Source organism: Eulemur rufifrons, chromosome 6, assembly GCF_041146395.1.
Source record: "Eulemur rufifrons isolate Redbay chromosome 6, OSU_ERuf_1, whole genome shotgun sequence".
Taxonomy (NCBI): domain Eukaryota; kingdom Metazoa; phylum Chordata; class Mammalia; order Primates; family Lemuridae; genus Eulemur; species Eulemur rufifrons.
In genome coordinates this window covers 50,285,230-50,309,210 of record NC_090988.1, presented here as the reverse complement: position 1 = coordinate 50,309,210, position 23,981 = coordinate 50,285,230, and the positions used below count along the sequence as shown (strand labels likewise).

Here is a 23,981-nt window from a genome sequence, read left to right as displayed (position 1 = left end):
GGCCAAATCAGTTATATCAAATCCTTTTTGGAAGTAAGTAGGTACAGTGAATAAATTAAAGTCCTTGTCAAATGAATTTTCTAAGCCCACAGATCAACCTAGTCCTTCCTTTTAATATTACTTCTTCTGTAGTTTGCTGAAAGACAGAACCAACTTCCCTAACATTAATCTATTCTCATTTTTGCTTGCTAAAGAAAGTAAAATGGAAATTTCCACCTGACAGCAAGAAGCAGCATGCTTTACTTATAGGAACAAAAGCGTGTGTTCTAACCTCCCTATCACTTTCTAAGTGTGTGATTTGGGGCAGGACCTTTAGCATTCCTGAGTCTCAAATACCTTAACTGCAAAAACATGGATCATATGCTTGTCTTCATAGGGTTAATATGAGAATTAAATGAAAAAATAAATCAAGAAAATATTTTGTTATTTGGAACATAGTACAAGTTTAGAAAATGTTAGTTTCCTTTCCCTCTTTTCCTACAACCAAGATGGCAGATCTGTCTTCTTCTAGGTCAATGGCAAACATCAATAACCAGTCACAGCACTTTTTCCCACCAGGTATAGATAAGACTTCAATTTTTCTCAACATAGCATTCCAGACTATTCACTAGATAAAAGCTATTTGTCATCTCTATAACCCATGCCTAGGGGTGAGGGGTGCCTTGCCCTCAAAGTGAGCTATCCACACTCTCATCTATCACATCCCTATCCTAATGTGGAATCCAAACAGGGCTGTGAGACAAGGAAGGGAGATGCAGGGGCAGGGTGGGGCAGTCTGTGGCTAAGGTACCAAACATGGCCAGCCAGCCACATGGACCAAGCCTAGGACCAGCATCTTTAGAGCAGCAAAATCTCATCTTTGTGCTTGACCAGTCATAGAACAAAGAAAGGTTCAGAAAGCTACAAAGTCCTTACGTAATTTCTCCAAGATCTCTTCATCAGACATTTTAGGCTTCTTCTTCTGCTTCTCGGTATTCCGGGTCAAAGCATCTGGTGGAGTGGTGTTATTCTCAGTAGGTGAAATGGGAGATGTAGCCACATCCCGAGTTGGAGTGATAGGAAGTGGTTCAATCACCGATCGCGTGTATACCTGCATTGGTGGTGCAAGATTTTGGCAAGGCCAATCTTCATTAGAATAGGGCAACTTTTCCTAGATGTGGGGTCAGAACATCCACAGAACAAACTCCAATAAACTCATCCTTTCTCCTATATCAAAATCTATATTACTCCTCCTTTGTGCCTAAGTCTAGCCTATCTGGGTAAAATGGTATTCCTTGCTCTCACTGTACACAAAAAGCCTAAGAGTTTCAGCAGTAAAGATATTCAATAGAAGCTAGACTACTATCAAAAGAAATTGTTTAAAGAAAATTCAGTTGGCCATGGTGGCTCACGCCTGTAATCCTAGCACTTTAGGAAGCTGAGGCAGGAGAAATGCTTGAGGCCAGGAGTTCGAGACCAGCCTGGGCAACATAGCAAGACTCTATCTCTACAAAAAATAAAAAAATTAGTTGAGTGTAGTGGTGCACTCCTGAAGTCCCAGCCACTCGGGAGGCTGAAGCAGGAGGATCACTTGAGTCCAGGAGTTCAAGGTTACAGTGAGCTAGGATTATACCACTGTACTCCAGCCTGGGTGACAGAGTGAGACTCTATCTCAAAAAGAAAAGAGAAGAAAAGAACAGAAAAGGAAAGAAAATTCTGTCATTAGATGGGAATCCCCGTAAATCTGTAACATACTATGCTTTCCCAAGCTGAAAGAAATATTCTATATTCCTACAGCACTTGGCACTGCTAATATAACACTTAACATTATCTTCTACTGAGTTACTCCCTTTTTAAAACCTGAACCCTTGCAAAGAAGAAACTACTCTTTCCTTCAAGAGGCAGTACAGTGTGGTTATTTAAAACACAGACTCTGGAATCTTACTGCCTGGACTTAAATCCCAACTCTTATTCTTACCATCGGTATGACTTTGGCCAGGTTACTTAACCTCTCTGTGCTTCAGTTTCCTCAGCTATAAAATGGTGATAATAATACCTTTTTTATGGGGTTGTTGGAGGAATATATTGATTAATGTGTGTGAAATAATTAGAATCATGCCCAGCAGATATTAAGCACTTAAATTTTAGCTTTAAAAATAGTAAATTTCCTATTTATTTATTTACATAACAAACATTTACTAAGAATCTACTCTTTGCCTTACCATTTACAAAATGCCACCCTCATCATCTTACTCTTGTGAAAGAGGTGACAAAGTCATAACTACAAACGAGAAAGAGACAAATGTTATAACATTCTATAAGCTCTATGAGGACAGGGAATGTGTATCATTCACCCCTGCGTTCCTCCATTTAACCACTTACATTAAAAAAAAAAGCAAGCATTTTTGCTTTCTTGTGCATTCTAACAAAAAAGTAAATATTTGATAGAATCAATGAATAAATAAATGAGATCCTTCAGCTGGATCTTGAAGGATGGACAGACTTTTACAATGAATAGAGGATCATTTATCTACAACCATCATTCATCTGTGATGATGCAGAGCCATTGGCAGCAGTAGGACTGGAACCCGTGCCTCCATAGAGACTGGAGCCTAAACCCTGCACCTTGGACTGCTTGACCATGCTACTTTCTGACTGGACAAGCTTTTAATAGGTGGAAATGAGAGAGAACTTCCATGCAGTCAGAATAGCAATAAGTCAAGACACTGAGATCAGAGACTATGGCTTCTTTCGTAACAACTCTAGCATAATGCTTTCTAAATTTTCTTTTCTTGTACCTGCAGACAAACTGTATCCTAGGCACCTAAACCTATACTTTCCTGCTTTTTCCTCCTTTGCTTCTCCTGAGATGGCTCCTTGAAGATAGAAACCCTGCCTTTTCCTTCTCTAATAGTCTCCTTCTCTGGCTCCTAGTACAGGCCTACACATACAAAAATACCACTGTGCTATGATGGGAAACAACCTGGAGTTGGGATTAATTCTCTACTTTCAAATCCTGGCCCTTTTGCTTACTAACACACCGGGTAGATCAACTCACCTCCCCAAATCGCAGCTGCTGCTTCTATAAATTGGCAATAAGAACATTTTTTTAGAAAGAAATGCTATGAAGATTAAATTTATCAATCCATTCATTCATTCAATATTTACTGCCTTCTGATACCTGCCAAGAAATATGTTAAGGGCTGGAAATATACATATATGGATTTCTTCTACTTTTGAGGATTTCACGGTTTAGTGGGGGAAAAAATGTTTAAAATTAACATGGCTTACAAACTAAAAAAGGCCCTATCAGTGTGATATATTTTGACAACTCTCCAGTTTTGAAGCCCATTTTTCTTTATGGTAACTCTGTGACCCACAGAAAAGATAATTCCATAGATTCTGTTTATAAGTTCTCATCCTAAGAGGCCACCTATTTCCCGTGAATTTCCTCCACAGCATCTCCAACAGTCATTCAACCAATACCAACTTCTGCTTGAACACTTCCTTGAATGCTCTATTCCAAAGGCAGCCTTTTTTTTTTTTTTAATTATCACAGAGTTTAAGTCCTAGACGGTTTTTTTTTTCCACCATGGAGTTTTCATCATAATAAAAAGCCTAAATACAGGAACGCTAGTAGAGTATCATCCGATAGTAGGTCAGTGCTCAGTGATGCTAAATCAAGTAAAAGGCACAGAGACTAGATTGTTCAAAGCAAGGCTAGAGGGACTGTGCTATTCTGGGATACAGGAACCTCAAAGGAAGTTAAATAGAAATCACTGCCAACATCCGGCATCAAAATGCACTCCTGATGTTCAGCATATTAATAGCACTAATGTATTTAGAAATTCTCTTGGGTCTTTCAGTATCATCAATGATGCTCTAAGAGGCTGAATGCTACACATTTAAAAGAGAAGAAAAGGTCTGTAACAAGACAATTTGTTGCTTCCCAGGAGACCAGAATAATTTATGTTAGCCCTGCACTAAGTAACATCAATTCTGTATATCTTCCTGTCCTATCTCTGGAGAACAGGCTAAGTAAATCAGGCTGGATTGGTACAAACATCAATTACCTAGGACACTTTGGGACTATCTGCAAACCAATGATAAATACACAACTTCTTGTCTTTTAATCATGTAGAGGGTACCTTCAGTCAAGGTGGTTCAGTGATTTCACCAGCTCTCTAAGGACTCCTACACCACAATGTTAAAACTTCTAGGCCTAAACGCCAAATCCTCCCTCTCCCTCCTCACTCAGGTAAATCACAAAGCTGTCTGGGTCCCCAAAGACTCACAGATTTTGTGTGCTCTGGGCGTGGAGCAATCACTGGAGGTGGAGTAGCATCATCATCATCATCTTCATCTTCCGAAACTGGTGGCACTGCAGGAGTCTCAGACACAGTCTTCACATTCTATGCAGGGAAGAAAAGCCAGATTCATCTGGTCTAGCTGCCATAGAACTTAAGCTATCAGGATCACCAATCCCCCAGAAGAAACCCCATCCTAACACCCCTTCTGAAACCCACATTAGCCTCCAAGCTCTCCACCTTTGTGTAGCTAGTCTCAGGAACTCAGGCTGCTTCCCTCTCTTCTTTCAGCCATTACTATCCACTCAGTCCCTTGGGTCTCACCCAAAGCCCAACTGTGGAATGGACAGCCAGCTTACAGCTTCTCTTCCTTTATCCAACCCCTGAAGACAAGCTCATAGTTCCTTTTTATTCTATGAATTTTATTCTCCACACTGAACAAATAACAAAGTGTGAAGTGTACGGAAAGGATCAAAAGTTTGGAATTTTAAAAAATTTATCATTATCATCCCTTACTCCTTCCTGATAAATGGTAAATGGAAGTCTGAACAGGCTTTTGCCCTTTCCTTTTTCTCTCTTTACCCAAACCTCCTGGACCCATCATGTCATCAGAGGCCCTCACCTCAACCTGAAGATACAGAACATCAGGATCTCCTTATCTAAAGAGGACAATGAGTTTTTCCCCATACTGGATGCTATTTCACTAAGCTTCTGCCCTACCCTGGAATGGAACTTACCAGTACCCACTAATTAGATCTGCTTATTTTCTGTGGCAACCTTATTTTCCCATGTAAACTATAATAGAGCTGGGCCAAGAGTGGTTTTAGGTCAGGTCCAGGCAAAAATATCACACCATCACTGTTTACCACACAGAATCAAGAGACAAAGTAGCTCCAAAACATGAGATTTTTGACAGAGATCAAATTATTTCATCACTTGATCAGCAGAGGACCAGAGAAGCAATAGGGATCTTTTTATATATACTGATACAATTCAACAGTTTTAGATATTTTCAGAGAACCCACTGTGTGCTCAGGACATTGTGATGGATACTGTTTTGGTATAAAGGTACAAAGATGAAAAAGATGGTCCATGTCCTGAAGTAGTTACCATCTTATACAAGAGACAGAAGGTGAGTTCCCTTACCGCCTGCCACCTGGGATCTCCTGAGAGAGGAAAGCCAAGAGTCACAATGACAGGGGATAAATGGAGGAACTAAGGAATACTCGACTGGAGCTACTGAGTGTAAGAGACTGGCTTTATCCTATCTGACATACTAAGGTAAGGACAACTGGCAATCTCATAGAGTCTAACAAAACCTCCAACACAGGGCATAACTTAAAAACTGACAGTGCTAAGCATATGTAAACAGTTGTAGCGACCACAGCAATGAATCTATCCTCTTGGTATGAGGATACCACTTGAGGAATGTGAAGGAAGAGGAGTGGTATAATTTGAGGGGTGACCTTAAGTCACCTTCAGTTTCAAAATTCAATAGTGGTTCTTTCCCTGTCAAGGCACGTATTTTGATATTTTTCTGCTCTAATTTCCACTATTCCACTCAACAAAATTTAACTAGAACTCTAAAATGGGAATGAATTGACTCAGCAAACTTCTTCATCAACACGTAGCACTATGGCTCCCTGATGTACACTGTAAATACTAGGTTTGTTTGCTTTCCAAAACTCTGTAGAGAAGGGGATTTCATCATTTTCCTCAGTAACACATTCCATTTTTCCACAGGTGAAAGCTTTGGACAGTGGTATTAACATCTGTCAGAGTCAAGAGATCTAGATTGTTGTCCAGATTTTATTTCTTAACCCTGCATCCTTGGGCACAGCTATACCACTCTAAGTCTCATGTTTCTCATCTGTAAAATGGGGATAATGATTGCAGCTCTTTGCCTACCTCAGAGGTCCACTATGAGGATGAAAAGAAGTAATATGGGTGTAAAAACACTGAAAATAGTAAAAAGCTAGGAAGAGGCAAGGAATAAATTAAATTATCACTATGTCTAATAACCACAAACCCCTGTTTTAAACAAAAGCCAGAAACTCCAGCGCATCATCCATCCATCCATTCATCCATTCATTCACTGTGCAGGGCTCTATTCTATACTCTGGGGCTATAATAAAGAATACAATTGATAAAGCCCCTGGTCTTATGGCTTACATTCTAAAAGAGGATAGAGTCAAAAACAATCACCAAAGTGTCTATTCCCATAAGATAAACATATGGAAGCAGATATTGGTTGGAGAGTAGAAAGATACTACTTTACATAGGACAGTCATGGGATGCCTCTCCAATAAGATGTCATATAAGCAGTGACCTGAATGAATTGAGGGAGCAAGCCATGGGGCTCTCTGGGAGAAAGATATTCCTGGCAGATGGAAAAAATACAAAGATCCTGAAATAGAAACATGCTTGGTATGTTCCCAAAACCTCTTGGAGTTCTAGCTATGCGGTTGTAACAAAGTGAGCAAGCGGATATGAGGAAAGAGGCAAGGTCAGAAAGTTAGCTAGGAACCAGATTATAGAAAGCCACAAAGGCCATAATACAAGCTTTGGAGTTTATACCTAGAATAAGAAACCATTGGAGGACTATGAGCAGAATAGTGATGTAATCTATACATTTTCTTCTTCTTAATGTACTTTATTAAGATGTTTCTTGGCCGGGCGCGGTGGCTCACGCCTGTAATCCTAGCACTCTGGGAGGCCGAGGCGGGTGGATCGCTCGAGGTCAGGAGTTCGAGACCAGCCTGAGCAAGAGTGAGACCCCGTCTCTACTAAAAATAGAAAGAAATTATATGGACAACTAAAATATATATATACAAAAAATTAGCCGGGCATGGTGGCGCATGTCTGTAGTCCCAGCTACTCGGGAGGCTGAGGCAGTAGGATCGCTTAAGCCCAGGAGTTTGAGGTTGCTGTGAGCTAGACTGACGCCACGGCACTCACTCTAGCCCGGGCAACAGAGTGAGACTCTGTCTCAAAAAAAAAAAAAAAAAAAAAAAAGATGTTTCTCACAAATTACAGAAAAGATTTTTTATCATAGGCAAAAAAATACAAATTCCTATTTTATAACAAAATAGTGAAAAACCACAAAGGAAATTTGCACCTATAACTCTAATGAACTCAAGAGTTTCTAGTTCTCCATTCTAGTCTGATGGAGTACTCAAAGCTTTCAGGGAAAGCACCAAATTTATTACCTCGTAAAAGGTTGTATGAACAGCACTTTCATTGTTCACACATATATACTAATATACCATCTTCCCTGCCTTAAATACAAAAATATTCATCACATGCAAATTTTCTATTGTAAATAGGCGAAGAATATTAAATGCAATCTATGATATTATCTACCTTTTTAAAAACAAGATGCTAGAATCAAGGCAGAAAAGAAATGTTACTAATTAAAGAATCTATATTCTTCTTTATTTCAGATAGTGTCAACTGTTCAATAATATTTTAAAGAAGTTTCTATATAAGTTCATCCACAAGTTTGGATTTTCTTTATTACAGAAATTTATGACCAATGCTCTTGATTACATTCTCGAAATTAGGGCATTTGCTTAAAGAAGAGGTACATTCCTAGCATACTACCAGATGACAATAAAGAATAAATACAATGGAAACTTCTTTGTCCATACCAACTTTATGAGTTCTTTCTTCTTGCAACTTCTTCAACTGTTCTTCCAGTGACAGACCTCAAATATACTCTGTTTGAATACAATTCATATACTTTTCCATTGATGTCATTTTTCTTTTTTTTTTTTTTTCTTTTGAGATAGAGTCTCACTTTGTTGCCCAGGCTAGAGTGAGTGCTGTGGCATCAGCCTAGCTCACAGCAACCTCAAACTCCTGGACTCAAGCGATCCTCCTGCCTCAGCCTCCCGAGTAGCTGGGACTACAGGCATGCGCCACTCTGCCCGGCTAATTTTTCTATATATATATTTTTAGTTGTCCATATAATTTCTTTCTATTTTTAGTAGAGACGGGGTCTCGCTCTTGCTCAGGCTGGTCTCGAACTCCTGACCTTGAGCGATCCACCCGCTTCGGCCTCCCAGAGTGATAGGATTACAGGCGTGAGCCACCGCACCCGGCCTGATGTCATTTTTCAATTTGTCTCTCCTTCTCTTTTTCTTTTTCTTCTTCATTAGAAGTTCTGACACAATATCACTATTTTTTTTTTTTTTTTTTTTGTTGAGACAGAGTCTCACTTTGTTGCCCAGGCTAGAGTGAGTGCCGTGGCGTCAGCTTAGCTCACAGCAACCTCAAACTCCTCGGCTTAAGCGATCCTACTGCCTCAGCCTCCCGAGTAGCTGGGACTACAGGCATGCGCCACTATGCCCGGCTAATTTTTTCTATATAGATTTTTAGTTGTCCATATAATGTCTTTCTATTTTTAGTAGAGACGGGGTCTCGCTCAGGCTGGTCTCGAACTCCTGACCTTGAGCGATCCACCCGCCTCGGCCTCCCAGAGTGCTAGGATTACAGGCGTGAGCCACCGCGCCCGGCCACAATATCACTATTTTATAATTCTCTACAGTTGTTAAGATTTTGTTTTGAACTGTTTTATCAGAAAAATAGTTTAAAAGTGGCATTTTGGAATTGAACAGCTTGGGTTCAAATTAGGGCTTTCTCACTTATAAACTAAGAGTTTGGAGTAAGATACTAACTTTGTCTCAGTTTCCTAATTTGTAAAATGGACCCAGTAATAGTACTTACTGTAGTGTTAGTGTGAGGCTAAATGAGATAATCTATGTAAAAGTTATTTTAAAAACACTCCAGTATTAGCTATGATAATGATGTCGGCCAGACAATTAGAAGGTGCTCAATAAGGATTGCTAAATGAATATGTCTTATCTAATAGCAGGCTAAACCAGAATGAAATACTTAAACAATGGGACACTTAACAATAGAGGGAGTAGAGATAACAGCAACAGGATTATGGAAGAAGGGACCAAAATGGCTAAGAATTGTACTATTAACTGACTTAAACCATTGGCCTACATTTTACAGTAGAAATCAGTGGGTCTGATGGTTTTTAACATCCTACAAAAGCTTGTTTGCTTTATGATACTTTCAACATGATCTAAACCATCTGTGATTATACATGGCCCATTACAAACTACCTGGGGAAGGCTCCAAGGTTTACCTAAGATGGTCAAGGACAAGTCTATACCCTAAAGCAATTTTGGGTGGCTGTTTCCTGATCAAATAAAAGTCTCAAGGTCAAGGAAAAGAGTGAAGAGGAAAATGACTAGGTAGGAGAATTTTAAGTTTCTTAGCATAATCTCTGTTAAATGCTTGGCTGGCTATTAAGCTACGCAAACACGGGGGCAACCCCTAGACAGCCAGGCTACAAAATTTAAACAAACAAACAAACAAACATACAGAAAGCAACTCACTGAGCAGAGATAACAATGGCCATAGATGGAGATATATTTCACAGATTTATCCCCCGTAAGTTCATACAAAACCAACAAATAAACAAAAAAAGCAAGCAACCTTTGGGGAAGAGGAGTGGAATATCAGTATTCAGAATTGATACTGAAAAGTTGAGTTTTCAACAAGAAATTACAAGACATGCAAAGAAACAGGAAAAAGTGTGACCCACACTCAGAGGGGAAAAAAGCAGTCAACAGAAACTCTTTCTGATTTCTGAATGTCCCTAAATGTTGTATTTAAAAAATTTTAAATCAAATGTTACAAATACATTCAAAGAACTAAAAGAAATCATGTTTTAAGAGTTAAAAAAAAGTATAACAACATTGAATCAACAGATTCTCAATAGCAATTATTTTAAAAGAACCAAATGGAAATATTGGAATTGAAGAATAAAATAACAAATGAAAAACTCTTTACAGAAGCTAAACAACAGACTCTGTATGACAGAAGAAAGAATCAGTGAATTTTAAAATAGACCCATAGATGCTATCCGAAATAAAGAACAGGGAGAAAAAAGATTTAAGAAAAACTAATAGAGCATCAAAGAACTGTGGAACAACATAAAGCACACCAATATACTTATAATGGGAATCTCTGAGGAGGAAAAGAAAAGGAGCAGAAGAAAATATTTAAAGAAATCAATGGACACTTCCCAAATTTGATGAAAAATATTAATTTATTGATCCAAAAACCTCAATAAACCACATGTAAGATAAACACACAAAAAAGATTCACCTAGACACATCATAAACTGAGGAATGCAAAAGCCTAAGTGCAAATCTTGAAAGCAGCAAAAGAAAAATGATATCATGTACAAGGACAATCAATATGATGAACAGCTAACTTCTGATCAGCATATTTAAAAAAATCAAAATAAAACCTTCTGATCAGAAACAATGGAGGCCCAAAGGCAGTGGGATGACATATTTAAACAGCTGAAATTTTTGAAAATTGCCAATCAAGAAATCAAATCCAACAAAATTACCTAACAAAAATGAAGATGAAATAAAGACATTCCTTTCTCAACAAATTAGATATAGAAAAAGAAAAGAAAAGTAATAAAGACATTCCAGATTAACGAAGACAGAATTCACCGTTAGTAGACCTAATTTACAAGAAATACTATTAATAAAAGAAGTCCATCAGACTAAATGGAAATAACACCAAATAGTACAAAAATGAAGAGCAGAGAAAATGGCAAATACATGGATTAATGTGGATAAATATATACTTTTTGGATTTCTTCTATTGACTTCTTTAAAAAATATAAGATTGTATAAAGCAATAGCTATAACACTGTATTGACAGGCTTCTAACATACATTGTGTGTGTGTACAATTTTTAAAATAATTTATATATACACACACATTCATGTATATGAATGAATGACAATAACAGCAAGGAATGAAGCTATACTGGGGCAAAGTTTATATACTTTATTGGAATTCAGTTAATAATCTGAAGTAGATTATGAAAAATTAAAATGTGTAATTTAAGACCTACAGAAACCACCAAGAAATAATTTTTAAAAAGCATTAAAATATTTATTTAATACAAAAGAAGGCAGGGAAAGAGGAATAGAAAAAGTCAGGATCCATATAGAAAACAAATAGAAAATGGCAAATGTAAACCCAAGCCTAACAATGATTACATTAAATATGAATAGTCTAAACACCCCAATCAAAAGGCAGAAATTGTCAGACTGGACGAAAACCACCAAGCAAACAAGATCTAACTATATGTTATCAATAAGACACACATTATAGATTCAAAGACATGAATAAATTGAAAGCAAAATAATGGGAAAATATGCACCATGCAGATAATAACCGTAAGAGAGCTGAAGTGGCTATATTAATATAAAGACTTTAAGAGAAGAAATATCATTTGAGACAAAGAGGGACACTTTATAAGTCAAAACGATATTGCAATTTTATCAAGAATAACAATAACTATAAACAATTATAAATGTAATTTAAATAAATATACAATTTAAACATACATACTAACAGCAGTTTTGCATAAAACAAGAGATGTCAGAATTGAATGGAGAAAAAGATAATTCTATTATAGTTAGAGATTTCAATTATAGTTACAGATTTTACTATTCCACTCTCAATAATTAACTGAACTCAAATGAAATTGAGCAAAGATAAAGAAGACTTGAACAACACTGTCAATCAACCTGACCTAACTAACATATACAGAACATTCCAACCAATGTCTGCAGAGTATCCACACATGGACCAATCTCCAAAATAAACTATATGCTGGAATATAAAACAGATCTCAATAGATTTAAAAGGACTGTAATCACACAAAATATATTATTTGACCACAGTAGAATTAAATTAGAGATCAACTACAGGAAAGATATTTCTCCAGAGAAGATACACAAACGGGCAATACACACATGAAAAGATGCTCAACATCATTACCCATTAGGAAATCCAAATAAAACCACACTGAGATACCACTTCATATACAGCAAAATGAGTATAATCAAAAGACAGACAACAATAGGTATGGACAAAAATCTGCAGAAACTGGAACCCTCATAATTGTTGGTGGGAATGTAAAATGGTGCTGACACTATGGAAAAAAGTCTGGCAGTTGCTCAAAAAGTTAAACATAAAGTTACCATATGACCCAGCAATTCAACTCCTTCGATATGTATATACCCAAGAAATATGAAAGCATACATCCATACAAAACCTTCTACATGAATGTTCATAACTGCATTATTCATAAACAAATAGTGGAAACAACCCAAGTGCACATCAACTGACGAATGGATAAACAAAATGTAGTATTATCCATCCAATGGAATATTATTCAGACATAAAAACAAATGAAGTACACCATACTGATACATGCTACAGCATGAATGAACTTTTAAAACACTACACTAAGTAAAGACTATATGTTGTATGAGTCTACATCAAATGTCTAGCAAAAAGCAAATTTAGAGAGACAGAAGGCAGATAAGTGGTTTCCTAAGGCTGAGCATGGCAGTTTGAATGTATGGTAAAAAGGCATAAGCAAACTTTTTGAGGTGATGGCTGCACAGCTCTATGAATTTATTAAAACTGTTGAACTGTCTGACCAATGAGCTTAAAATTCTAGTAAGCTTTTCAGTATCTCAATCATAAATATGAGTAGACCTCTAAGGATTACCAAATATGTAAAGAACACCTCCCACATAAAAGGGAGAAAACAAAACAAATGGGAGAAAAGGCCACCTAGAAAAAACAGACTGAATAGGGAGAAGAAAACATCAAAAGAAAGCCTATCATCTTATTTCTCTTCAGAAATAAGAACAGACACCATTTCTGGAAACAAGAATACGGTGCTATAATTTTTTTTTAATGAAAGAGCACTTGGAAATTAAACAGAACAGAAATGAAAAATTCAATAGACAGACTGAAAGATGAAGTTGAAGAAGTCTCCCAAAAATCAGACCAAAAACTGAGGCAAGGAATATAGAGATAGTATTTTAAAAATGGGGAATCAGTCTAAGAGAACCAAACTCTAAATAATAGAAGTTCCCAAAAGAGAGAACAAAAAAAGCAGAAGGGAAGAAATCATCAATGAAATAATTCTAGCAAATTTCCTAGAACTAAAAGTTGTGTTTCCGGGTTGAAAGAGTTCACAAAGCTTGCACAATAAATAGATGAAAATAGGAATGTAATTATGAAATTTCAAAGCAACGGTGACAAAGAAGATCCTACAAGCTTTCTGAGTTAAAAAAAAAAAAAAAAGTCATATACAGAGAAGCACAAATAAAATGGCTTTGGACTCAGCAGTACTGAAAGCTAGATGACAAAAGTACAATGCTTTCCAAATTCTGATGAAAAATTATTTCCAAACTAGAATTCTATAATCAGCCAAAATATTAATCGAATATAAGGGTGGAATAGAGAACTCCCCTGCCATTTTTGAGACCTGAAAGATATTAAATATTTACTTTCTCAAAACTACTAGAGGATGTGCTCCACACCAATGCAAAAGTAAACCAAAAATAAGAAAAGCATGGGCATAGAGAAAATAGGAATACCAACACAGAAATGCAAAGGGATTGCCAAGACTATGGTGAAGGGTGATCCCAGAAAGACAGCTACTTATTACATGGCTTTTAGTCCTATTTGACTTTTTGATATAATACTTGGATAAAAATAACTTTTAAGTAAATATTCTTAAATATCATAAGCCCCAGAGATAATTATTGTTACTCTTTGGTGTTTAGCCTTTCAGAGATGATGTGCAGATAGTAAACCTTGATCATCATATGTCCAAAAGTATCTTCATTTTTACCTTGTGCTTGAATGCTAGTTTGATCAGGTGTAGAATTCTTGGATCTAAATAACTTTCCTCATACCTCCGAAGGTATTACTCCTTTGTCCACTATTGTTAATAAGAAGTCTGGTGCTAATGTTCCTTTGGACATTAGCTGTATGTTCTCTTTGGAAGCTTTGAAAATTTTTTTCTTTATCCTTGTGTCTCTTTTCAATTATCTGATTTAGTCATTAAGAGACCTTTCATCTGAAGACTCATCCAGCCTTTCTTTAGCTGGAGGAGTTTTCTTCTACTATTTCTTTGATCATTTTTTCCACTCCAATGCCTCTGTTCTCTAATTCTTCTTGAATCTCTGTGACTAACCCTCTATTGTCCCTTATTCTCAAATGTTCCAACTTTTATATCATTAATTACCTCTTCACTTATATGCATTTATTTTTTAATGCTTCTGCATGTATGTATTATATTTTTAATTCTATTAATAACACTCTTTTATCCTCTGATTGTTTTAATATTAATGGCAGGGTGTTTCTGTAGATACAACATCTATAAAACCTCTCTGAACATATTAGATTTCTTTTTTAATTCTCTTTGCTGAATTATCTACTTTCTGTGGGGCCAGTTTTATTTCTTTATCTTCATCCTTCTCTTTAATGCTTTGTTTCTCTCAAATGTCTGGAATCCTTAGCTATCCATTCATATTCATAAGTGAAGGACTAGATTAGTGTATATAATTAGCATGAGCTTTTCCTGCACTTATGTAAGTCTGTTTCTCCACTATCCTCTGAATGGGAGGTCTGATGCAGTCTATTAGTGAGTTACGGAGAGATGGTTACTGGCAAGTGTTACTTTGGGGTATGCAGACATGGAAAAGCATGTGGTGTAGAGATTCCTCTCCTCCCAGTTACCAAAGTTATGGGAAATTTACTCTTGGGATGGAGAACTTTAATGTATTTTCTTCCACCACAGAGCTACTTTTCCTTTTTCCTCTTCTTTGTATCTGTGGTAGAATTTTACAGTTAACTCAGGTTCTGCTCTGCTTCTCTCTCAGGCCCCTATACCCGTATTAGGAGCTTTCCTCGGGTAGACAGTTACTTTCTTTAGAAAATTATCTGGTTTTAGTTTGGAATCAAATGCACTTTGCTGCCTTTTGCTCACGATAAGGGGGAGGCTGCCCATGCTGTTTCAAATGTAGAATTTAATTAATTTATCCCTCAAGATGACTCAGGACTCCTTCCTGCTTCTTTTATATATTCTTTCAGCCCATTTTCTCTGGAGCTACTTTTATCTTCCTAGGAGTTTTCTCTTACTTTAAGCTATGGTTTCTTCTGCTCTAGTCAATCTGACCTTATCTGCTTTCTATCTTCCACAAATTCTTCACAATGGTTAATTTATATTGTGTTTTTGTTTTAGAGCACTATTTTTAAATTTATTTTTCAATATATCTTTGTTGAAATTAAGAAATTTGGGATAGCAAGAGAGATGGGCACATGAATTCAGTCAACTATCCCGATCTAATTTCCAGAGGAATCTTTTTAAGATGTTAGTTTAGATACTGCATATTCAACTATATCAATCCTCTAGTTAAAATACTCCCTTTACTCCAGCACAAAGTCCAAGTTCTCAGGCTTGACATACTGGATTCTTAACAACCTGGCTTTTGTTCATGCTATCCCTCAGACAGTAAAGCAGTGATCTTTTCTCTGCCTGGTATCATTACCTGTGTTTACCTGACACTGCATTATAAATCCTTGTTTACATGTTCTGATTCATCACTAAATTGTGAGATCAAGAGCAAAGATCTTACCAGTCCTTGACTCCTCAGCACCTAAACAGTCTATTACATGGTAGGTATTCATTTTATAAATGAGAATCAGGTACTAAAATGCCATAGAATCTTGGAGTCAAATCTCAGACCAATGAGCCACAGATAATAGAAATTTAGAGCTGAAAGGGACTTTAAAGATCATGTTTGTTAAATGAAGAAACCTTTAGGACCTAGCAATTCTATAAACTTCTCTGTACTACCAGGCAGAATAAATCATTCCATCAAATATGACCCCACTGTACATTATTCACAGCTGTTTTGCAGCTCTTATCTCTCCAGTCTGGCTTTAATTTTTTTTTTTTTTCTCAAGGACTAAAATAGTGCACATTCATTTTTGTGTCACCTATACTTTGGCACAAAGGAGGTGCTAAGGAAATACTTATGGTATGAGTGAATAAATGAATGCTCAGGAGAACAGAATTTTGCACTGGTTTCTACCACTAACTCACTTAAGGGCAGGGAGCAAGTCACTTAATCTTTCTGAGCATCAATTTCTTAATTCATATTATGGAGACAACTGTGATTATTTCTCACAAACTGAGTGGAATGATCTGTGAGAAACCAATTGAAAAACAATGACATGCTACTACAATACAAACTATATCTTCCATGTAAAACTAGTAAGGAAATACAGAGCACTGAGCTATAGAGACAAATGTTCTGAATTGGGGGAGAAAAATGTCCTTGACAGCCTGAATGGTTTTAATTGTAGATACTAAACCAGTACAAGTTTTTACCAAGCAGGTGTTACCATCTCTGCCATATGGCATGAGCCCCAGGGCTCTTCCTCCTCAGTAACAAACAACATAGCTATGGCTTTACTGCAGTCTCCTTTATAAGACCTCTGTGACATCTTTCTCTGTTCTCGGCCACAGTGCAAAGAATCCTGAACTGGTTCTAACTATGAGTCTTCAGAAAATTCTGTCTTTCTAACTGTTAAATGGGGGTGATAATACTTCCTTTACAAAGTAATTGTAAGGACTAATTATGCTAATATATGAAGTTCTTAACACACAGTGCATATTGGGCACTCAATGATGGTTGCCACTCTTCCTACAAAAGCATAAAGACATTTCAGCCACATGCCACAACTCAGCTTTGTTTAGGCCCTTTCTTCAACAATTTACTGTTCAAAGATCTTATGTTTACAAATTCTTCCCCATTCATTAATTACATCTCCTCCATTTGATGAATGGCATCAAGAATCAGGAGAAAGCAGACTGGGAATCAGATGCCTATTGCCATCAACCTTTCTCTACTTCAGTTTTATCACCTATAAAACAAGGATAATAACCTACGTCATTAAGCTCCTATGAGGATTAAAAGAGATAATGAATAAGAAAGGATCCAGTATGCTGCAAGGCACTGAACACGTGAATGTTATTTTGTAATCAATAAGAGCAAAAGACTCAGAGGAAACCAAGAGCCACTACTGGAGGCATGGTTCAAAGTATTTTGATGGTGACTCAGTATTATGTTAGAACTTACTACTCCCCTGCTTAAAATTCTTTAAGCTTTTCATCACCTTTAAGATAAAGTCAAACTCCTACGTGATCTGGCCTCCTTACCACTCCTCCTCACCATCCACCTCTACTCCCTTCACACTTCACATTCCAGGCATACCAAACTACTTGCAGTTCCCTATACAGGCATACCTCACAAACCTCTTTGTCCATGCACATGCTATTCTCTTTCTGTATGGATTACAGAAAGATCTCATCTCTCCTTAATTCTTACTGTAGATAACTAACTCATTCAGCTCAGACTTTACCATCAGGAAGCTTTTTCTGACACATCCAAGCTTTCATTCAGCAAATGTTTACCAAATACCAGGACTTGGCCAGATGCCAAGGACATAGCAATTAATAAGCCAGGCAAAGTCCCTGGCCTCATGAAGTTTAGCTTGCTGCACTATAAACTGTTTGTGCCTTCACGTCCCCCATAAGACTGGGGAGTTCTTAGGTGTTAGGACAATGTTTGATCAGCTTTGTACTGCTACTTCTCCACACAGGACCTGGCATAAAGTACGGGCTTTTGCAAATATTTAGTAAATCAATATGGCATAACCACCTTTGTAAAAGAGACAGATATGAAAAAAAAAAAAAGAAAAATAGTATTCTCATATATATATATCACATTTCACTATTTATAAGACCATATCAAACATATCAACATCTCTTTTGTCCTGAAAAATAGAATTTGTAAGTTGAGAAAGACAGAGAGACCTTTGAGGTCACCCAGTTTTACTTCCCAGCCAATTCTTCAACGATTCCTATAATATCCAAACTCTGGTGACAGGGCATTCACTACAATTTCAGAGGACAGAATGAAGGCTCTTAAATCAACAGAATCTGCTCCTTTCAACAATTAGTCCTAATCCTGGTTTTGTAGACCCTACAGACCAAAGAGGGAGTTTTCTTCTAAATTCAGGTTTGTGAAGACACGTCCAGGTAAGGTAGATTGTATCATCCTCATTTTATTGACAAAGAAACTGAAGCTCAGAAAGGCAAATTGGCTTTCCTAAGGTTTAAAGCTACCAATTTAAAAATTGAGCCTAAAAGGCACATCTTCTAGTTCCAAGGTTAGAATTTTTAGAATATTATACAACTATTATGTATCCATAAATATTAAAAATAAAAAAATTATTAAGAAAAAGGAAATTGTGGAACATTTAAGTTGGAAGAGATACCCACTGTTTATTAAATCCAATTCCCTTAGTGGATAGATAGGAATTCTGAGGCCCAGGGTGGGGGAGTGACCAATATGAGTGTCTCCCAGCCCAGGCTCTGCCTCAACCACACTGTCTTGACCCTTACCTCCATACCTGCCCATATCAGAACACAGGAAATAAAGACTTACCAAAGTATTAGAAGAATTATAATCCTCAGTTGACTTATCTGCAAAGGAAGAAAGACAAGAGACTTAGTCAATAAGCAATTATGGTTACTCTTCTCTTGACAACTAAGGAAGTCTATCTGATCAAGCACTAGCCAGGTTCAGAGAATAATTTTAATAATATATGACTGGTACTATGGGCTAGACATCATGCTAGGCAGAATATACATATCATCTCCTTTAATCCTCACTTATGGCTCTCAGTACTATTATTATATCCACTTACATAGATTCGGAAACTGAAGCTCAGAGAAATTAAGTGTATTGTGTGTCACTTAGTGACAGGGCTTTGTTCCGAGAAATGTATTGTTAAGCGATTTTGTCATTGTGTGAACATCAGAGTGTACTTACACAAACCGAGATGGTATAGCCTACAATATACCTAGGCTATATGGTATAGTGGCCTATTGCTCCTAGGCTACAAACCTGTACAGCATGTTACTGTACTGAAAACTGTAAGCAACTGTAACATAATGGTAAATATATGCATATCTAAACGTATCTAAACATACAAAAGGTATAGTAAAAATACAATATCAAAGATAAAAAAGGGTACATCTGTATAGGGCACTTACCAAAACGGAGCTTATAGGACTGGAAGTTGCTCTGGGTGAGTCAGTGAGTGAGTGATGAGTCAGTGTAAAAGCCTACAACATTATTGTACACTACAGTAGATTTTATCAACACTGTACACCTTTGCTACACTAAATTTATTTACACGTTAAGTAATTGTGCTACAATGTCATGACAGCTATGACATCACTAGGCGATAGGAATTTTTCAGCTCCCTTATAATCTTCTGAGAGCATCATCATATATGCAGTCCCTTGTTGCAGCACACCACTGTAACTTGCTCAGGGTACACAAACAGGTTAAATAGAGGAATCAAGATTTGAATTCTGGTCTGATTCTAAACACTATGCTAGAACTATATCAACATCATCAGCTACACCATCAGGCTTCAATGGCCAAGAAAATTCCCTGCATTCTAAGAGAAAGGGAAAAAATCCATAGCACCAACCCGAGCCATCCAGGCCAAATCATGACCAGCCTATACCTTCAGTTTTCTATATCCATGTCTATTCCCCACAAGGACGGAAAGACTAGGGTTTAGGAAAAGAGATCTTAATCCTATCAAGTCTAATTAAAGGCAGTATTTTGTTTTCTTAGACTCAAGCTCCCTCAGTGAAACAATTATCATATTTCACTGATTCTGAGACGTATATTTTTTTCACATTAACATCTCTGAAATAGAGATGTGTCCTATAATGAAAAGCATTTCATGGTTTACTTGGCAGCTTTTCTTCCCTTAGTGGCATATAAAATAATGGTGTATCTTATAATCAATGACATCTTGGACTTGATGAAATAGGAAATGAAAACCCAATGGAGAGCTTAGCAAGAAAAGAAGTTAAAAGACCTGGTGTTGTCTTCGGTCTTGCTCTTTAATTCCTAAGTGTCTGAGAAGAAACTGACTTTGTCAGTTCATCACCAACGGAATTAAGGAAGAGAAATAGTCCACCAAATCCAACATATTCCTCACCAAGAACCAAGTCCAGAGAATGCCTAAAATCCCAATTCCACCATATAAGAAAGCATTAAGTATAGCTTCTTTGGCCTTACACCAAATCATAAACCTACAAACCATGAAATAAGGCAAGCTATGACAACATGTTGTTAAAATCAACCCTGAATAGCCAGTTGTCCCCTGGATAAATCAATTGAGGATATACTTTAAACATAATTCTTATGTTTCTCTTGTCCAAAAGAATATCAGCCTAGGCAGAGTACAACACTATGCCTTCACTGCACTAGCCCTAACCTTACGCACTGCTAGTATTTTTGAGGACTGGGTAAGTTGGTAATAAATGTAACTCTTATATCATATAAAAACCAAGTAAACATTGTTCCTTTAAAGATGATGTAAAATTTCTATATATCAAAATCAAATTCCAAAGCACAGAATGACAGAACAGAAAGTACTTCTAACCCCTTCATTTTACAAATGAGTAAAATGGGGTTCAGAAAGGGAAAGAGACTGGTTCAAAGTCACATAAATCAGTGGCAAAATAGGGCTAAAACCCAGATGGGTTGTCAATCTATTCTATTTCTTCCCCTATCATATTAGCTACTAATTAGTACAAAAAAATCAAGTGTTGAATAAAAGAGGAAACTTGACAAAAAATTAACATGTAGGCTTGTGCTTAGGCTATAGACAGCAAAAGGTTTAATGGCACAAATTTAAAACATAGTTCTATTATATATCAGCTGAGTCACCTTGGGTATATCATTTAATTTCTCTGAGCCTAATTAGTTTGAGTCTGTAAAATGGAGATAATATTTATAGTACTTGCCCTGACAACCCCCCAAGGCCATCATTAGAAACACCTGAGACAATTCACATGTGAGTATATAAAAACTAAGGTAGTGCTATGATAACTAACAATATGAGAGGAGGAAAGAGAAAGGAAAGATATGACATTAAAAATAAACTGTGCCAAATATACAATTTTGTTTAGTGTTGGGCCTTGTCTTCAACTTCTAGAAAATTAAAAAATCTGCATTTACTTATATATACACATGAACAAATTTATACACACAAAAGTATACTTATGCACATGCAGGTATACATATATACTCAATATTATTCACATATGCTTGCACAAATGAACAATACACAATCACCTGAATGTGCAAATTTATACACATGAATACTTAAGTGGACTTTAATTCCAAACATACACAAACCCACAGACAGGGTTATGCCTCTATATACCTACATACATGCCACTTGCACATACCTACATATAAGCATTCAGAAAGACAAATTCTTCCAGAGACTTCATTGCTGAGGCTTTCAAAGACAATTTCTAATCTGGTATCTCCATGATAAACTCCTAGCATAAACTCTAATTTCCTGACTAGAAAACTTTTCCACTCAGTAGCCTTCCCATCCCAATTCCTCCTTGGAACGACCCAGTCCCTCAATGGAAGAAATGAGACAGACTCAGCGGGGCCAGACGAGAGGAAGGAAATACTGCTGGGCCCTCTGCTGGGCACTACCATGGCAGCATGAGCGAAGCTGCAGTTTGTCATCCCCGCCATCTGTGCCCTTTGATACAAGCCAGATACTGGCTGGGGAAAGCATCCTTCAAAATTAGCTAGTTCACCTTCCCAACAATACTGTCCTTTAAAAGGAGGTGATGTGAACAAAGAGTACCGGGACCAGGAATTAAAAGACTAGCACGGCCATTGATTAAGCCACATTAGAAATGCCTTATTTGGCTTTCATGTCTGCAAAACAAGGGAGGGCTGGTATATACTAAAGTACTTCTTGTCCTAACAGCATAAGATGCTATATAAATAAAGCAAGTCTCCAGAAATATAGGCCCCCTCATAAGTTATACCAGGAAAAGAAAGATTTCTCTGCTATGAAAGGAGGTGCTCCAAATAAAATTACTAGAGGCAAGTAGTAAACTCAAAATGTGCTCATCTAGGAATTAGGAAACATAGCGTTCTAATCCCAATTCTGCTATTAAAACCCCTCTGAAAAACACATTACCTTATAATACAGAGAGTACATCTAAAGAACATGTATTATTATTGGCTTGTTTTTCATTTGACTGATAAAAATTAGTCCCCTGGGGAAGAAATCAGGCTTGCCTACTTAAAAGATACATATTGATGTTATTAAATAACTAATGATATTACCAATAATGATGGTAATGATAGCTACATTTCCATGGTAATATTTTACAACCTACAAAGAACTTTCACATCAATGAGCTCATTTATTTCTCACTACAATGTCTTGTGACAGGAATTTTTTTACCCATCAAGGCTCAAAGAAATGAAGTGACTGTTAAAACTTAGTAAGTATCCAGAATCTAGACCTTCTAGCACAAAACCTGTATCTTTATACGTAATACCATGCTATTTTTTAAAAACATGCAATTTCAGAGTGAAGACTCAGGTTTGATACAAAAACCCATCATCATGGCTCTGAAATTCTAAAATTCCATCTTAGTGAATGTGCCACTTCTACTCTTTCCAATACTTTCTTCCCTTATCCCAGACCAATAGGCATGTAGAGCTTTTCCATCCAGATTAAAACCTCTTGCTGAGACTGCCCTGGATATAGTCCTCATACCTGTGAAGCTCATGTACTTCTGGCTGTTGGAGGTCTTCTTTGAGTTGTAAAATTCCAACACATCCAAAACAGCCTGTGGGTTTTTCTTCTGCTCGGACTTAGTGATATTTGATGTCTGAAGCAAGCGGGCCCACTGTTCTGGCATACCCTAAAAGAAAAACATGCAAGGTTATAAGGAAGGCACAGTCACAGAGCCTGTTACCAAGCCTGCCACTTAGCAGATGTTTATTTAAGGAATGGAGATTAAAAAGCTTCTCTGGGTACAATTCAGGAGATGATGAAAGTGTCCCTCTCATGAATGCAAGAAGAATGTAATCAGGGTCTCAGACAAAGATAGAAGCATCAGGAAGATGAGAAAGAATTGAATCTAACAGTGCATAGCCAGAACTCTAAAAGACCAAAGGCCTTTCTGTTAAATGACTTACTGTAAACTCCCCTGTGACTGCATCAAAACCGACATGAATTGTGTGCTCAAAATCTGAAGGAAGAGAAATCTCTGGCCGCTCCTTCTCCTTCTTTTTATTTGCTGCAAGAGAAACAGGGAAAAGGAAATAAAAAACAGGGACGTTATTTAGTTTTTAGGCTTATTTTAGCTCTTATGGAGCTATAGGCTCCTTTAGAGAGCAAGGTCTGTCTACTTCATATATGTATTTACAGAGCCCAGTTACGGATCTGGATTGGAATAGATGCTCAATGTATATTTAAAGACTTAATTTTTTGTTGAAGTAAAGTAAGAGAGGAGCAGAAAAAACATTTGTCAGAGTTAAGAGCCCTGGTTATCCCACTAATTAGCCAGTCAATACAGGGCAAGTCATCTCTTTTGTGAAGTCCTCCTTGATCTCTAGGTTACCCTCTCCTCCATTCCCACAGCATCAATAGAGTAATTTCCTATTTTAAGTGTTTGTCTTCCCTATCAGACTGAGTTCTAAGTACAGGGGCCATGTCCAGTTCATCATAGATTCCAAGAGGCTAGCACACACCTGGCACAAAATAGGTGCTCAGACAGTGGTGAAGAAAGGAACAAATGACCAGACAACTACCTTAACTGGGCAAGAGTCTATGCAACCTGCCTAAG

At 37.1% G+C, this 23,981-nt stretch overlaps 1 protein-coding gene across 11 annotated transcripts in view; it reads right to left on the bottom strand.

Annotated features, from left to right (window-relative positions):
• Positions 1-23,981, bottom strand: part of PAK1 (p21 (RAC1) activated kinase 1) — a 109,552-nt gene that overhangs the window by 36,859 nt on the left and 48,712 nt on the right. For 10 of the 11 annotated variants that reach the window (XM_069469207.1, XM_069469205.1, XM_069469206.1 and 7 more), the window contains 5 exons: positions 23,332-23,432; positions 22,907-23,054; positions 18,721-18,758; positions 4,275-4,391; positions 916-1,090 (listed from right to left, as the gene is read on the bottom strand). In XM_069469207.1, the coding sequence (XP_069325308.1) occupies positions 916-1,090; positions 4,275-4,391; positions 18,721-18,758; positions 22,907-23,054; positions 23,332-23,432 (579 nt within the window). The remainder of the gene's footprint in view (positions 1-915; positions 1,091-4,274; positions 4,392-18,720; positions 18,759-22,906; positions 23,055-23,331; positions 23,433-23,981) is intronic. The other variant, XM_069469215.1, reaches the window with a different exon arrangement.